This window comes from Vombatus ursinus, unplaced genomic scaffold, assembly GCF_900497805.2.
Source record: "Vombatus ursinus unplaced genomic scaffold, bare-nosed wombat genome assembly UNPS02014961.1, whole genome shotgun sequence".
Lineage (NCBI taxonomy): Eukaryota > Metazoa > Chordata > Mammalia > Diprotodontia > Vombatidae > Vombatus > Vombatus ursinus.
Genome location: NW_020954739.1, coordinates 1,494,923 through 1,513,244, shown reverse-complemented (window position 1 = coordinate 1,513,244; position 18,322 = coordinate 1,494,923). Strand labels below are relative to the sequence as shown.

General features: G+C 40.0%; 1 protein-coding gene across 1 annotated transcript in view; it reads left to right on the top strand.

Annotated features, from left to right (window-relative positions):
* NWD1 (NACHT and WD repeat domain containing 1) overlaps positions 1-18,322 on the top strand; it is a 78,211-nt gene that overhangs the window by 43,594 nt on the left and 16,295 nt on the right. Inside the window, 2 exon segments of the mRNA XM_027845413.1 lie at positions 3,176-3,448; positions 5,544-5,634. Of these exon segments, the coding sequence (XP_027701214.1) occupies positions 3,176-3,448; positions 5,544-5,634 (364 nt within the window).

The window sequence follows — 18,322 nt, the reverse complement described above, 5'->3', positions numbered from 1 at the left end:
TCACAGCTCAATACTAGTCAAATCTGCCTACATGCTATGCCCACACTTCTCTCATTCACTTCTCCAGGGTCAGTAATCTGACTTTCAATCTTATTACTTTACTGAAACTGCCCTCTCTAGTTAACAATGATTTCTAAAAATAAAAATCTAATACCTTCTGTTTTAATGGAACCTAAAATTTCTCCTGCCCTTTCCCATAGAGCCATCCCTCATGCCAACAAAGACTTATTTTTTAAAGAAAAAGAGGAAGTGGGGCAGCGAGGTGGTGCAGTGGATAAAGCTCCGGCCTTGGAGTCAGGAGGACCTGAGTTCAAATATGACCTCAGTCACTTGACACTTATTAGCTTTATGACCCTGGGCAAGTCACTTAACCCTGATTGCCTCAGGAAAAAAAAAAGAGGAAGTGGGGGAAAAAAAACAGCACAACTGATCAATTCAACAAAAACTTAGACAGTATATGCAATGTTCCATACCCATGGACCTCCCACTTTTGCACAGTAATAGGGAAAAGTGTTTTCTCATATTTCTATTTTGCAGTCAAGCTTATACTTAGTAATTTTACAACATTGACTCTCAACTGTTTTGTGGTTATTGTTTTTTCCATTTCTGTTGTTACAGCCATTGGGTGCATTGTTTTCTTGTCTCTGCTTTACTTGGTTTCAGCTTATCTAAGCCTTTTCCTATTTCTTTTTATTTGTTATATTTGTCATTTCTTACAGCACAGTCATATTCCACTATATCCATGTAGCACAATTTGTTTTTCCATTCCCCAAACAGTAGGCATCTACTTCCAATGATCTCTTAATTGACAAACTGATGGCCTTTTCTCAGTTCTCATCCATCCCTACCTCTTTGAAGCACTTAATTTTGACTATCCTTTTGCCTCCTAGACACTGTCTCCTCTGCAGGTTTTCATGATATGACTTGCTCTTGATTCTCCATCTGCTTGTCTGACTATAGCCTCCTTTGCGGGATCTTCATCCACGTCATGCCTCCTAACTGTGGGTATGCCCCAGGCCTTCTTCTCTCCTCCACCTACACACTCTCTTAGTGGCCTCATTAGATCCCATGGATTTAATGATCATTTCTCTATGCAGCTGATAACTAACATTGATATCTAACATTTATATAGTGCTTACTTTGTGCCAGGCACTGTGCTAAGCACTTCACCTCATTCAATCTTTTTGACAACTCTGGGAGGTAAGTGTTATTATTAGCACAATTTTACAGTTGAGGAGGGGCAGCTAGGTTCCTGACTGCAGGCTCAGCACTCTCTTCGCTGCACCATTAGCTGCATGACTCCCAGATTTGTATTTCCAGCTTTAGTCTCTCTCCTGAGTTTCAGTCCCATCATCAACTATTAGAAATTTTAAATTGAATATCCCAAAGGCATCTCATACTCAGTATGAATATGAGATTTCAACAGAATCCATTCTTTTCTTCTCCAAACAGGATTATCCAGCCTGCCAGTCATTCAAATTCACATCAGAGTAATCCTTGCCATCTCACTTTCCCTTACCCCACATATTCAATTAATTGGCAAATCTTGTTGATTTTGCCTAGACACCATTTCATGCAGCTACCTCAGGCTTGCACATCACCTTGTGCACTGACTGTAATAATAGCCTCCTAATTGATCTTCCTGCCCCTTTTCTAATCCATCCTACATAAAGCTGCCAAAGTGATTTTCCTGAGGCATAGGTCTGACTTCTACTCAATAAACTCCAATGGCTCCCTATTACCTCTCGGATCAAATACAGAGTCCTCAATCAAATGTCACCTTGTACACGAATCATCTCCTGATGCTCCCAGATGCTAGTGTCTCCTTCTAGAAATGACTTTATTTTGCATATGTTTTGTGTATATATGTGTATGTTGTCTACATTGATGGAATGGAAGCTTCTGGAGGGGGACTTTCATTTTCTTCTTTGTATCCTCAGCACCTAATACAGTGCCAGGTACACAATAGGAGCTTAATAAGTTCGTGTCGATTGACTGATTGATTGTATTCCCCTATTTTGTGTGTGGCCCTGGGAAAATCTTGTATATTGGCCAGTACCATGAACTTCCATGACGTCTTAGGCTTAGAGTATATACCAAAGGTCAAGATGATGATGACTGTCACAAAGGCAATGGTTTTATCTTTGACAACACCTTCTGATCCCTTTTCAATTCTCTCTGGAGTGCTTGGGTCATCAGACAGCCCTGATAGTCAGAAGCCTAGAAATCATGACAGAATAATAGACTAATTGGAAGGGTGCTAGGGGCATCTAGCCCACCCTCTCTATCCAAAGCAGTAACCTTCTGTACAACATCCCTTACCAGTGGCCATCCGGCCTCTTCCTGCAGTCCTCCAAAGACAACAGAAATGCCTTATCACCTCCTCACATTGTTGTTCAGTCATTCTAGTCAAGTCCAACTCTTTGCATCCCCTGTTGGGGGTTTTCTTGGGAAAGATAATGGAATGGTTTGCCATTACCTTCTCTAGTTCATTTTACAGATAGGGAAATGGAGGGCAAACAGGCTTAAGTGACTCATCCAGATTCACACAGCGAGTAAGTATCTGAGGCCAGATTTGAACTCAGGAGGAAGATGAGTCTTCCTCACTTCAGGCCTGGCACCCTATCTACTGTGCCACCTGGCTGCCCATAGTGCCCATAAGTGACTTACCCAAGGTTATATAAGTAGTATGTAGCAAGGCTGGGATTTGAACCCAAGTTTTCCAATTCTAAATTTAGGCCTCTTTCCACTGCATGACCGCAACTTCTCAAGACTGTGCCTAATGTAAGCATGTTTTCCTCCATGTTGGTCAAATGCATATCAGTCTCACCTTGTATGTTCTCTATAGAAAAGGATTCCTACATGGGAAGGGGTCAGGTGTCCTTGGTTTCTGGGTATCCGTATGTGAAGAGGGAGTCTAAGGGGCTAGCTCAAATTGGTCAGATTACTAGGGGTAGCATTGGGCTCTGTTGAGCCTTAGCTCAGATTAATCTGGATGGATTTGGATCTGAGAATATAATTCTGATATCCCTCCCATCCCCTACACAGAAAGATAGTTTACTAGGGAAGATGCAGCACCCCCTACCAGTGGAAAAAGGTAAACACTTGCATTTGACGAGAGGAGAACACTAGTTCAGGACACAAGCTGATTGATTTCTACTCATCATTCCTTTAGGTTAATGCATGGAACCTGGAAACTGCAAAAGCCATTTTCCACATTGTGGGTGATGTACAGGATCCTTGGCTTTGGGCCACAGTATTTCCTTCCAGCTCAGGGGTTGTGACAGTGTCTAAAGAAGGGCTTGTGAGTACCTGGGATGCTCGCACTGGAAAATCCTGGTCAAAGCATTATGTCTCCAGTCTGAAGGAAGAAACCTTGACTAGTGGGACCTCCCTCCAGAAGCAAGGGCGGATTGTTGTGGGCTCCATCAGTGGCTCCCTCTTATTGGTAGGCATCTCTGGGCATTATTATCATTAGTTCACTTGTAAAAGTGAGCAGCCTGACTAGCTACCAGGATGACAAGCTATATGTCTTAGACAGGCTGTTTAATCTGAGTATACAGATCTGGGCTTGAGTCGTGGCTTCCCCAAGATGCCTGTGTAACTGTAAGGGAATCATTTCCCTCTCCAGATCTCAGTTTCTTCACATATAAAATGAAGGGGTTGGACCCAATGGTATCTAAGGCCCCTTCAGTCTCTGACATTCTATGCTTTAGTTTCAAAGGTTCCTCCTACCTCTAATATCCCATGTTCTGAGGTCCCTTCTATCCCTGACATTTTGTGTTCCGAGGTCCCTCTCTGCTCTGACGTTCTAAGTTCTCAGATGTCTCTTACTTCTGAAATTTTAAGTTCTAAGGTAATTTCCAGCTCTGACAATCTAGGATCACTCTGTTCTTGCACGGGACTGTTGTGAGGATCAAATGAGAAAATGGATGTGAAAGTGCTTGTAAATACGAGCCATTTATTGCCTAAGAATCATTATCGATGTAATTGCCATTGTACTCTCCTCCAGTATAAAAACATTCCATTTCTATGAAATAGAAAAGGGGAGGAGAAAGGCATTACAAACCTACTGACTCATATCAATACAGCAAATCATAAAAAAATAATTATCCTATCTATAGCACTTTCCTCACAACATTGTGAGGGAGATGATTAAATATTCTCATTTTAGAGATTAGAAATTGAGGATTGAAGAGGTAAAAGATCTTGCCCAAGTTCATATTTATAGTGTTAGAGCTGAGATTTGAATAGGTATCCAAACTCCAAAACCAGTACTTTTTCTAGTCTATAAGATGCCAGAGGAAATAAATAGAGGTTACTGATTCTAACCATTTAACCAATTAATGAAACTTCTCTATAATATTCTTGGCTTGATGTCAATCAGGCTTTGTTTGAACATGAGAAGAAGTTCACTACCTTACAGGGTAGCTGGTTTGGTTGTTAGATAGCTTTGATAGTTAGAAAGTTCTTTCTTAGAATGAGCTAAAATCTGCCTCCCCATAACTAGCATATGAACCAAAGGATCTTAAAACTGAAAAGTACTTCAGAAGCCATCTAATGCAACCCTGTCTGCAGCAAGAATAAATACCTTCTACAACACTCATAACAAGTGTTCAATCAGCTCTGCTTGAAGAGCTCCAGCGATGAGGCACTCACTACTTGAGGCAGTGTGATACAGTGGAAAGAATGATCGATCTCAGTTCATCACAGTTGATCCCTGATTGGTCCCCTCAGTTACAGCACCATATTGGATCAAAGTAAGTTGGATGAAATTCAAGGACCAACGTTAACAGCCCTGAGCTTTGAGTAACTGTGCACAGCGTTCTGCTCAGATGATGGCCAAAAAAATGAACTGGATTTTTTTTTGTCAGAAAGAACCAGTTCTATGTTTATAATAAATGTTTACTGAATAAGAACAGTGTTTAGCTAGCACATGTACGAGAGCAGCCAATACGCAAAAAGTCTTAAGAACAGTTTGCTTTCTGTCTTCCCAGAAGGAAGATTTTTCCTTTTATAACTCCAGGGTCCGGACTTGAAGGTGACAGCTCCCTCTTTCATTTTTTTTTTTTTTAAAGTTACCTGAATTCCTTCCATATGAACAAAGGAACACAGGAATGGAGTTTATTTTATTAAAATAGGATATATGCATATACAGAGGAGCATAAAGCAAAAGGGGTGGTCTACCAGAAAATATCCCTTTTTCATTTTTAATCTAATCTAGAAGAGATTATGGGATTATACAGGGTTCTCTTATAAGAGGCAGGGCTAGAAAGAAAACGGTAGAGGAGAGGACACTGTATCATCCCATTTCCTTGCTAGGCATGAAGTATGTCCTAGGAACCAGTAAAGAATACTTAACTTGCTAGTCCTGTTAGTTTGGTGAAATCACTGGGGGGGGGAGGTAAAATGGGGTGCAACCTCTAATTGTGATGCCTAGGGTCTTAATCTGCTATTACATGGGGAATCATCTTCAGTGGATCTTTTGGGAATTTAAATTTAAAATTTTACTATGTATCTCCCCTTTCTTCCCCCCAAAACAGATCTCCCCTCAGGGAAGCAGTCTGCTGGAAAAAGTCCCCACTGCTGTGCAGCTTCTGGTAGTTTCGGAAGATGAATCTCTTCTTGCTGCAGGTACAGAATGATTCTAGCTTTCTTACCTGACAATGATACTATCCCTCTCTCTCGTTCCCTGTCTCTTTATCTCTGTGTATGTGTGTATATACACGCAAACACACACACACACACACATACATTCACATGATATTTTATAATTTATAAAGTAACTTCTCATCCATTAACTCCTTGGCTCCTCACAACCGCCCTATTTGATTGATAGGGAAGGCCATTATTATACCCATTTTACAGGTGAAGAAACTGAAGCTCTGGAAAGGGAAGTGAACTGTCCAGATATGAACAGATTAGAGGTGACAAACTTGGTGTTAGAACTTAGTCTTCCCATTAAGTCCACGGCTATTTTGTACTATATCAAATGGAAATTGTAACTTTAAACTAGACTCTGACAAGTTTGCCTTGGATCCAGGCACTGGATGCAATTTTCAACTTAGAAAGAAGGGGTTGGAGATGAGATGGCTTATTTCTAGAGGACATTGATTCTAATCTAAAATTACAGCCACTTAGGGTCTGCAAAAGGACCTCCAAGGGCCTCTGGAATGCAACATACAAGGGACTAAAACATGTTTGGTGGCAGTACTTCTGGACTACCTTAAGGATAGTGGTTGGTTCTTCAGGCATCAGTCTGTTTTCCTTTTAGGTAGGTGAAGCAAGGGTAGTAGCATCTGAGAAGCCTTGGGAACACCCAGATTGGCTCCCCACAGTCATCTATGAAGAGTGGGGCTTTCTAGCATGATGAACTTTTCCAATGTACATGGGCAGGAAATATAGAGTGGATTTTTGTAATTTCTTAAACGACTGCATTGCAAATTCTAGGTGCCACAGTAATTTCTAGGCACCTCAGTAAGCTGACTCCTGGGATTGACCAGATCCTTTAAACATTCCATAAAAGACCCTTTGGTGGGAATAAAAACTTCAAACAACACAAAGTGATTGTAAGGGGGTTGGAATAAAAACGTTCTGATCCCATTCTACTGATTTTTCTATCATTTCTATTGACAATTTTTATTTCCATTTAACCCAACAATAATAATATTAGCTCATATTTATATAAAGCTTTTAAAATACAAGAATCATTAAGAGTATTGGAGTACTCAAGGAACAAAGTACTACATGAATACTTTCAATACTTTTGGATTTATAACCTCATTAATGTGGTTTTTCTCTCCAATGGTTCAGATAACAAAGTTTCCAAACCTTCTCATCCCCTGCAACTCTTGTTCGACCCATGTCCTCTAGTAAATCTTTGGCTGGGGACCAAATCTCCCTGAACCTTCCATCCTTGGTCTTAACTCTCAGTTTTGGGGCCAATCATATCAGGTAACCTGGCTCTGCCACTTATCTGTGTGTGTTGAGTTATTTAACCTCTGTGTGATCAAGTTTCCCCATCTGTAAAATTAGGGGATTGAACTAGAAATTAGGACTTCTTAAACTTTTTTCATTCATGACCCTTATTTGCTGGAGAAATTTTTATGTGACCCCAGGTATATATAGGTATATAAATCAAACACTTACTGATAATAAATCAAAAAGAAATTTATTTTAAAACAATTCTTTGGTATACATATAATTTTGCCATTTATTAAAGATGGAAGCAAATTTGCATACTAATGAGATGTACATGCTTATTTATCTTTACATAAAGAATTAAATCTTGGTGGAATATTTGATACCGTAGGACGTAGAGCATCTTCAACATTTTTCAAAGTTGATTGATATTTTGATTTATAATTGTCAATGCTGAGAATGCCGCTTCATATAAATATATAGTACAAAATGGTATGTGTAGGGCCATTTCAGAAATTGTTGGAAATTCTGTCCTAATCCCAAGCCAAAATTCATTTAATGATTTTATATGTACAGTAAAAATACTGCAATTCATAACATACAATAGTCTTGAATCTGAGCCGAGGTGTTTCTGGCAGTGCTTACTCGGGTTGCATCATGCAACTTCACTGCAGCCTTGGCTGTGGACACACAACACTCATGCTTTTTTTTTTGTTTGTTTGTTTTTTGTTTTTGGTGAGGGCAATTGGGGTTAAGTGACTTGCTCAGGGTCATACAGCTAGTGAGTGTTATGTGTCTAAGGCCGGATTTGAACTCAGGTCCTCCTAACTCCAGTGCCAGTGCTCTATCCACTGCACCACCTAACTGCCCCTCAACACTTGAACTTTGCACTGCACATGCCAGTCACGTTAAGGAACACTTCCAGAAACACCCCAGATTCATTACGCTTCTGATTTTGAATTAATTTTTGGTCATTGTGTGTTTAAGAAACTTTTACTGTTGCCAAATTTTTCATGACTCCCACATTCAGTTATGCGACCCCATATCGGGTCATGACCCACAGTTTAAAAAGTGCTGGACTAGATGACCTTTAACTAGTTCCTTTGGGGCAGCTAGGTGGCACAATGGATAAAGTGCCAAGCTTGGAGTCAGGAAAACTCATCTTAGTGAATTTAAATCTGGCCTCAGACACTTACTAGCTATGTGACCCTAGGTGAGTCATTTAACCCTGTTTGCCTCAGTTTCCTCATCTACAAAATGAGCTGGAGAAGGAAGTGACAAATCACTCCTTTCCTTGTCAAGAAAACCCCAAATGGGGTCATGGAATCAGATATGACTGAAACAACTGCACAACAACAACGAAAAGTAGTTCCTTCAAGCTCTTGGTCTAGTTTTATGAGTTGAATCCTTCTACATGACAGCCCACCGAATACCTGAAGGTAGTGATCATGTCATAGGAGGGAGGAAGAAGGGGGCTGTAGGACTCCATGTTCTGCAATTTCCATAGTTTTCTTAACCCCTAAAGCTCTACAGAAGTCCTTCCTTCACACATACCACTCACTTGAGCTCAGTCTTCTCAAAATGGAAGAGGAAGAACTTAATGAAAATCATTTGATTGGCTTCGAGGAGGGCACTTAGGGTCTGTGGTCTCTGTGAGGAAAGTATGGCAGACCTCTGCCACAGCCATAAATACTACCCACCAGAATGCTCTTTACATGGTAGGTGCTTAATAATTATTTGTTGAATTGAAGTTGCTAAATTGCAAGGCAATGAGTGGACCTGGAAAGCTATTTATTTGGCAGCTAACAAAGCACAAAGGGGGTTCTTGTAAAATGTGGTAGCTGGAGCTGTAGTTCTCCAGCTCCATTACTGACTCAGAATTTAGAGCTAAAAGGGACCCCAGAAATCATTTGCCTAACCTCTTCATCTTACAAGTGAGACTGAGGCCCAGAGGGGGAAAGGGCTTGCCCAGAATCACACCTAATACAGTACCAGAGCTGGAAGTCAAAGCCCATTCTAAGGCTCTTCTCACCACACTCCATTTTTCTTACTAGCCCCCTCCTTTTCTAGGTGGTGAAACTAAAACCCAACATAGTTAAATATCACACAGCAAATCAATAGCAAAAAAGATTGAATAGTCTAATTTTCCTAGAGTAAGTCAGTCAACAACATTTATTAAGCCCTAAATGTATGCTAGGCACTGTATTAAGCTCTGAGGATACAAAAAAAGGCAAAAAAGATGGTCCCTGCATTCAAGGAGCTCACATTCTATATGGGGAGGGAGCATGCAAATATATGTGTACATACAAGATTATGTACAGTATAAATGGGAAGCAATCTCAGAGGGAAGGTCCTTGTAGTAGGCAGGACTGGGAAAGGCTTCCTGAGAGGATGGGATATGAATTGAGTCTTGAAGGAAGCCAGAAGGTAAGGAGGGAGGACATTCTGGGCCTGGGAGAAAGCCATTGAAAAGGTATGGATCGAGGGGATGAAGTGTTGTATGCAAGGTCAGTGTAGATGGATCATAGTCTGTGGAGGGGAGTAAAGTGTTATCATACTAGATATGCAGAAAAAGTCCAGGTTGTAAAGGGCTTTAAATGACAAAGGATTTTATATTTGATTCTGGTGGTAATAGGAAGCCACTGTAGTTCTATGTTTATGGGGGTGTGTGTATGTGTGGGTGTGTGGGTGTGATCAGACCTGAGCTTTAGGTAAATCACTTTCGTAGCTGAATGATGGTTTGGAGTGGGGAAAAATTTGAAACAGGGAGCCCAGCCACCAGATTATTGGAATAGTTCAGGCATGAGGTGATGAGGGCCTGTATCAAGGTGGTGGCTACATGAGTATAGAGAAGGGGACATTGAGGAGTGATCTGGTGAAAGTAAAAACAAGACTTGGCAACAGATTGGGTATGTGGGATAAGTTAGAGGGAGGAGTTGAGGATGATCCTTAGGTCTAGGTGCCTGGGAAAATGGTGTTGCCTTTGATAAAATTAGGAAAGTTGAAAAAGGGGAAAGTTTTGGTGGGAAAGATAGTGAGTTCATGTTTGGACACTGAGTTTGAATATTTAATTTGAGATGCTCAAAAGGCATTTGGTGGTGTGAGTCTGGAGCTCAAGAGAGAGACTAGGATTGGACATGTAGATCTGAGAATGAACTGCAGAGAGATCACAATTGAATCCATGGGCACTGATGAGATCACCAAGTGAGACAGTATAGAGAGAAGAGAAGAGAAGAGAAAAGAAGGCCTATGACAGAGCTGAAGTGGACATTTATGATTAGCAGGCATGAAGGAGCTGTCAGATAGGTAGAAGGAGAACTAGGAGAAAACCAGGGTCACAAAAACTTAGAAAGAGTATTGAAGAGAAGAGGGTGATTGGCAACGTCAAAGGCTGCAGAGAGGTAAAAAATAATTATTGCAGCTAATAATAGCTAGCATTTATATAACTATATGTTTCACAAATATTATCTCATTTGATTCTTACAACAACCCTAGGATTATTATTATCCTCATTTTACAGACGAAGAAATGAGGTTAAGTGAGGTTAGGTGACTCACTCTGGGTCACACAGTTACTAAATGACACCAGATTTGAACTGTTATTCCTAGTTCCAGGTCCAGCATTCTATTTAGCGAGCTACCTGAGGTAGACCAAAAGGACAGCACTATGTCGGGGTCAACGTGCAGTATGTCTGAGTGTGGCTGATCAGATCAATACGAGCTCAGAAGGCTCTACCACAGGCCAGGCACAAATATACGCATGAACATTTGGAATGGAGATGTCTCTAAATTTGTGCATCTCACGTTTCTTTTGAGCTACTGCAAATTCTGCTTTGCTCATAGGGAAATAGCTCCTTCCTTGATGCAGGTACACTATGCTAGGCGGTCCTTTGCCAGTATCTTCCATGTCATGCAATCGATTCCAAAGTTCTTCAGAGAGACCTTGAAAGTGCCCCTGTATCACTTCTTCTGACCTCCATGTGAACACTTGCCTTGTGTGAGTTCTCATAAAATAGTCTTTTAGGCAAATATACATTTGGCATTTCAACAATGTGGCCAACCTATTGGAGTGGCTCTCTCTGCATTAGAGTTTCAGTGCCTGACAATTCAGCTTGAGAAAGGACCTCAGTTTCCAGTATCTTATCTTGTCAGGTGATCTCCAGAATATTCCTAAGACAATTCAAACAGAAGCAGTTCAGTTTCCTGGCATGGTGCTGGTATACTGTCCAGGTTTCACAGGCATACAATATTGAGGTCAACACAATAGCTCTGTAGACCTTCAGTTTGGTAGGCAGCCTAATACCTATTCTCTCCCATATTTTCCTTTGGAGCCTCCCAAACACTAAGCTAGCTCTGGCAATGTGCACATCAACTTCATTATCTATGTGTACATCCCTGAAAAGTGTACAGCCAAGGTAAGTGAACTTATCCACAGCATTCAAAATTTTTCCATCTGCTGTAACTGATGGTTCCACATATGGATGGTGTAGTGCTGGCTGGTGGAGAACCTCTGTTTTCTTGGTATTGTTAGGCCAAAATTAGCACAAGCAACAGAGAGTTGACCCATACTTTGTTGCATCTTAACCTTGGAGGCTGCAATAAGTTCACAAACATCTGCAATCAAAAAGTCATACACCAATTGTCCCTCCATTTTAGTCTCGGCTTGTAGCCTTTTCAAGTTAAATAATATACCATCAGTGCAGTAGCTGATCTTGATACCATTTTCATCCTCATTGAAGGTGTCTGAAAACAATGATGAAACATCATGCTAAAAAGCATGGGAGCAAGCACAAAGCCCTGCTTCACTCCATTGGTGACTGGGAAAGTGCGAGAACATCATCCATTATACACAACCTGTGCAAGCATGCCATCATGAAACTGGCATACAATACTGATGAACTTTTCTGGGCAACCACATATTGCCATGATCTTCCACAAACCATCATGACTGATAGTATCAGATGCCTTGGTCAGATTGGCAAACATTGCGTACAGACCTCTATTTTGCTCCTGGAATTTCTCCTGGAGTTGTAGGTAGCAAACACCATATTGATCATTCTTCAGCCTTTTCTGAAGCCACACTGGCTGGGGTAGGTGACCATCTTCCAGGTGAAGGATCAGCCTATCAAGGAAGACTGGCAAGAATCCTGCCAGCACTGACTAAGAGAGAGACTCTCCTGTGATTGTCACAGGACGATCTATTTCCTTACCTTTATACAGATAGACAATGGTGGCATCCTTGAATTCCTGGGGGATAATCTCCTTTTGCCATATAACCTGGAATATTTCAATCAGGTTTTGTATGAGCAGTGGGCTCTCTGCCTTGTAAATCTCAACTGGAATAGAATGAGTACCTGGTGCTTTGCTACATGAGAGCAGCCTAATGGCATTCAAAACCTCTTCTTTAGTTGGAAGTTTCACTAGAGTGGGATTGACTTCAACCTGAGGTATATAGTCAATGGCTTCAGCATTAGTTGATGATGGTCTGTTGAGAACACTATGGAAGTGTTCAACTCATCTCTCTAGGATCATGTTCTTATCATTAATCAATGTGGCTCCATCAGTGCTGAGTAGTTGAGGTGCACTATAGGTTTTTGGCCCATAAATAGTCTTCAGGGCATCATAAAAGCACTTTGGATTGTTATTATTGACATAAAACTGACTTTCATCTGCCTTCTAATTGAGCCAAGAATCTTCCATCTCTCTAAGCTTCAGTTGAACTTAACTTTTTTAAACAGTATTTTACTTTTTTCCAGTTACATGTAAAGACAATTTTAAACATTCATTTAAAAAATTTATTTCAAATTTTTCTCTCCCCCTCTTTTCCTCCCCTGCCCTGAAATGGTAAGCAATTTGATACAAGTTCTATAAATACACTTTACTTTTTTTTATTAAGTTTTCAATATTCACTTTTATAGGATTTTGAATTCTAAAATTTCCCCCCTCCCTCCCTCCACCCTCCCCAAGATGGGATGTAATTGGATATAAGCTATACATGTACAATCATATTAAATGTATTTCTACATTGGTCATGTTGTGAAAGAAGAGTCAGAACAAAAGGGAAAAACCATGAGAAAGAAAAAAATAACAAAAAAAAGAGAAAAATAAATAGTATGCTTTGTTCTGCATTCAGACTCCATAGCTCTTTCTCTGGATGTGGATAGCATTTTCCATCACGAGTCTTTTGGAATTGTCTTAGATCATTGCATTGCTGAGAAGAGCTAAGTCTATCAAAGTTGGTCATCTATGCACTTTACTTTTGATGGAATTAAACACTGCCTTCTAATAGAGACAGAAACTATCCCAGTGGTAAACCCTGGGGAGTTCTCATCTTTCATTTGGTAACTTCTGAATTTCCTCATTAATTTTCTTCAAATTAATCTTGATTTTTGTGAATGTTCTGGCCCAGATGAGTAAATGCTGTGATGTACACCCAAATCTCTGAAAGCTACCCACTCCTTTTCTGCTCCACTGTTGCCAACCATGTGTTGGCTCAGCCTTCCATACAAGTTAGCAACACACTGTTCACACACTTGGAATTCTCTCCCCCATCCATGCTTCAAGGTCCAGCTCAAATATCACCTCCTCCAGGAAGCCTTCCATGTTTTCCTCTAGCATTTCAGATGAAAGGTATCAAATAGGAGAAGAAAGGCCTAAGCCTACTGCTGTATTCTCTTCACATGGAGGAGGATGACATCTGGTTTCATAGGACTTAGCACTGGAAAGGAAATTAGAGATCTTTATTCTAGTCCAATCTTTTGACCTTACAGATAAGGAAACTAAGACTCATTGAGCATTTTTGCTTAAGGTCACATAGGTAGAAGCAGCATAATCAGGATTCAAACCCATCTTCTGACTCCTAATTCCGTTCGCTCTCCATTATCCCAGAGAATGTTATCACAGTCCTCTCAGCCTGATATTCAAGGCCTCCACAGTGGGCTTCATCTCACCTTTCCAACTTTATCTTACAATGCTCCCCATCAGTTCTTTTACATTTAACCCCAATGAACTTCTTGTTTTTCCTTAGTTATGTGCCAGGGTTTCTTCTCCCAGACTTTTGCTTGCCCAGTTTTCTTTGCCTGGATTTCCTTCTCTCTGTGTTCAAATGACACCTTCTCCAGGAAGCCTTCCCTAGTTTGCCTGTCAAAAGTGTCCCTTCTCTGAATTCCTACAGGACTTTGTTTATATATTATTTCTCTGCTAAAGTGTGAGTGGCCTTGAGGAAATGGGCTGAGGCTTGTCTTTATCTCTTGTTGATAGCTCTCTGTCTGTCACAGCCTCTAGACAAAGCTTGTGCAGAGCAGATTCTTTTTATTTAAATTTTATTTTTTTTCAATCAACAAAAATCTGCCTTCTCTTCCTTTTGTACCTTCCTTCTCAACGAGAACAAAAGAAAAACAAATTCCCTGTCACTGACATTTATAGTCAAGTGATGAAGAAGGAGATCCTGGTGCTGAGGAGGAACAAAAACACTGAAGGATCACAAGTCAGGTGGTTTACTACTCGCAGACATGGATGTGTATAGCTCTCCTGCCCGTTGGTCCTGTGGGCTAGCATAGGCAATGGTATGAGCATACAGGGGAGTGTGCATGCACCCTCTAGAGAGTACAGCCCGCTAAGAGTCTGCTCTCATAGCTGATGGTTATTGCTGGGCAGATTCACAGTGACCAAATGGAAAGAGGGCTTAGTGGTCAATCATCAATCAGATGGCTAGGACTCCAAACCTTCTGTATGGATCACAAGGATGCTGTGATCAGGAAAGTCTGCTAACCTTACACACCTGGGCTAATTGAAGTTTGCTTATAATGATTATGATCTGTAGAGCCTGGTGTTACTTGCCTAAATGAAGCTGACTAAACCAAGTATTGGGTAGACAGGAACTTCCCAGTACATAGGTGTGTCAATCAATGATCAGATATGGAATCACTTCCGTCTGGTAGGGCCCAGCAATAGGCCAATCCTCACAGGAGCAAAACAAATTTTCTCATTGGCCATATCCAAAAGAAAAAAAAATTATCATATACATTATATATATGTATAGATGTATGTATGTGTGTGTATGTATATACAAAGAGGGGGGGAGAGAAAGAGAGAGCGAGAGAGAGAGAGAGAGAGAGAGAGAGAGAGATGTATATTACGTTGTTATGGTTTAGTCATTTCAGTTGTGTCTAACTCTTCATGACCCTGTTTGGGATTTCCTTGGTAATGATACTGAAGTGGTTTGCCATTTCCTTCTCCAGCTCATTTTATAGATGAAGAACAGAGGCAAACAGGGTTAAGTGACTTAAGGAAGATGAATCTTCCTGATTCTAAGCCCAGTGCTCTATCCACTGCGCCACCTAACTGCCCCAATATATGTATATGTATATGTATATGTACATACACAAATACATATATGTATATGTATATGCATATATGTGTGTCTCATTCTAAACTCTAAGTCTTTCATCTCTCTATTAGGCGATGGGCAGTATTTTTTATCATTATTCTTCCGGAATCACAGTTAGACATTGCACTGATCTGAATCTAAGTCTTTAAAGGCTTTTTGTCTTTGCATTACTGTCACTGTACAAATCATTCTCCTGGTTCTGTTCAATTCACTCTGCATCAGGTCACACAAGTCTTTTCAGATTTCTCTGAAACCACCCCTTTCATCATTTCTTAAGCATAATAGTATTCTGTCATATTTATATACAGAATATATATGTAACTTGCTACTTCAAAATGAACTATAAATATACTGGTACATCCTTAGTTTGTTTTGTTTAGGACTAATTTCTCCCTTAACATACCCTCCCTCTAAATTCTTCCTTCTCTTTTTTTTCTTCCTATTTCCCTGTTGAATTAAAGGTATTTCAGCACCCAACTTTATGTGTGAGTATTCTTCCCTCCTCTGATCAAATTAAATATTTGTAAAGAACAATACTGGACACAGAGTAGACACTATATAAGTGCTAGCTATTATTATGATTATTTTATCACTATTACTTTGATCAGTTCAGATGAGACTACCATTTAAATGTCAGCTACTTTCTCTATCCCTTCCTCTTTGTTTGTATAAACTTCCCCTTGAGCACTCCAATTATGTGAGATAATTTTCCCTAATCATTCTTTCCCTACATCTCCCATGTCCCTCTTCCCCTCCCTTTCCATTCTTCTTTTAAGATCATTAAGACAGGACTTCTGCTAATTAGAATTCCTCTATGACCCCTGATGATGATAGAGTTCATCATGCATCATCCATGCCACCTATATTAGAATATCAACATATCCTTGTTTGTTCCATTATCATTGTTCATTTGTGTTTGCCTTTTTGTTTCCCTTAACTTGTGTTTGAACTTCACTTTCTACAGATCTCTGGTCTTTTCATCAGGAAATCTTAAAAGTTCTCTATTTCATTAGAAGTCTATTTCCCCACTCTATGATTATATGCAGTGTTGTTGGGTTATATTATTCTTGGCTTTAAGCTTCTATCCTTTGTCTTCTGAAATATCATATTCTAAACTCTCTGCTCTTTCATAATGGTGGCTCATAAGTTGAGTGTGATCCTTACTGTGGCTTCTTAATACTTGAATTCTTTCTTTTTCTGGCTGCTTGTAGTATTTATTCTTTGACTTGGAAGCTCTAGATTTTGGCTATGATATATGAGGAATTTTCATTTTTTTTCAGGAGTAACCACTGGGTTCTTTCTTGTTCCACTTTGCTTTCTGGCTCTAAGAGATCTGGGCAGTTTTCTTTTAATACTTCTTTCTTTTTTCTTTTTTTAAATTTTTAATTAATTTATTTTGATTTATCAACAATCACTTCCATAAGCTTTTGAGTTTTAAATTTTTCTCCCCCCTCCCTCCCCACCACTCTCCCCAAGATGGCACGTAATATGATATAGGTTATACATATACATCCCTATTAAACATATTTTCACATTAGTGATGTTGTAAGTAAGAATTAGAACCAATAGGAGTAACCACTAGAAAGAGGAAACAAAACACAACAGAAGAAAGAAACTAGCAAATAGTATGCTTCAATCTGCATTCAGACTCCACAATTCTTTCTTTGGATGTGGATAGCATTTTCCATCATGAGGCCTTTGGAGAAGTCTTAGATCCCTGAATTGCTGAGAAGGATTAAGTCTATCAATATTAGTCATTGCACAATGTGACTGTTACTGTGTACAACATTATTCTGGTTCTACTCACTTCACTCAGCATCAGACCATACAAATCTTTGTAGTTTAAGATTTCTTGAAATAGGATGTTTAGGGCTCTAATTCTGGTCATGGTTTTCAGAGAGCCCAATGATTCTTAATGTTTTTTCCCCTTGATCTGTTTTCTAAGTTAGTTGTTTTTGCTGAGGTAACTTGCATTTTCTTCTATTTTTTTAAATCTTTTGACTTTGTTTTAACATATCCTCTTGTTTCATGGAGTTGTTGACTTCTATTTGGTCCATTCAAATTTTCAGGAACTTTTGTTACTTGGGCAAGGTTTTGTACCTCTTAAGCCAAGCTATTAATTCTCTTTTCAATTCTTTCTTCTAAATCTCCCATTTATTTTCCAATGTTTTCCTCTAGTGATCTCATTTAAAAATTGTTTTTACATGCAACTGGGAAATAAGATACACAGGCAATGGGGTATAGGAATTGATCCTGCTCTACAGGAAAATAGAAGGGGAAGGGGATAAGAGGGGGTTGTGTGTGATAGAAGGGAGAACAGATTGGAGAAAGGGGTATTCAGAATGCACACCATTGGGGTGGGGGAGGGGAGAGATGGGGAGAAAATTTGGAACTCAAAATCTTGTGGAATTGAATGTTGAAAACTAAAAATAAATAAATTAATTAATAAAAAAACCCTTTATGCTTCATCTTTTGGAATACTAGTTGAATTTATGTCCAACTTACATTTTACTTTGAGGCTTTGCTTGTAGAGTCATTCTTTTCTTCTCAGTTGGGATTCTTTTTCTGCTTTCTCATTCTTCCAGCCTACTTCCTGACTTTGAACGTGATGTTGGGGCCAGGCCCTACACAGTTCTGGAGGCAATGTTTGGGCTAGTTCTACTGCTGCTTTCTTAGGGCTAGTGTGTGTTGTATTATCCCAGGATCTCAGGGAAAGCTAAAGATGGGGACCTGCAAGCTTTCAGTGCTCCCAAAGTAGTCTGACCCAGGGTAATGTACAATAATTGCTCTCCTGGTCTGAGCTCAGCAAGTTCCTGACCTGGGTTTGGGCTTGAGCAACAATAGAATGCTGGTGGACTCAGTCCTATCTGGGAAGCTCAGCTGGATCACAGTGACAGAATTGCAAGCTTCCCTTTGAGGTGGAATTCCTTCCTAGAGGCTTCAGGCTGGGCTAGACTTTGGAAATGAGATCCTGCTCTGTTCTTCAAGTCTGAGCCACACTGCTGCTGCTTGC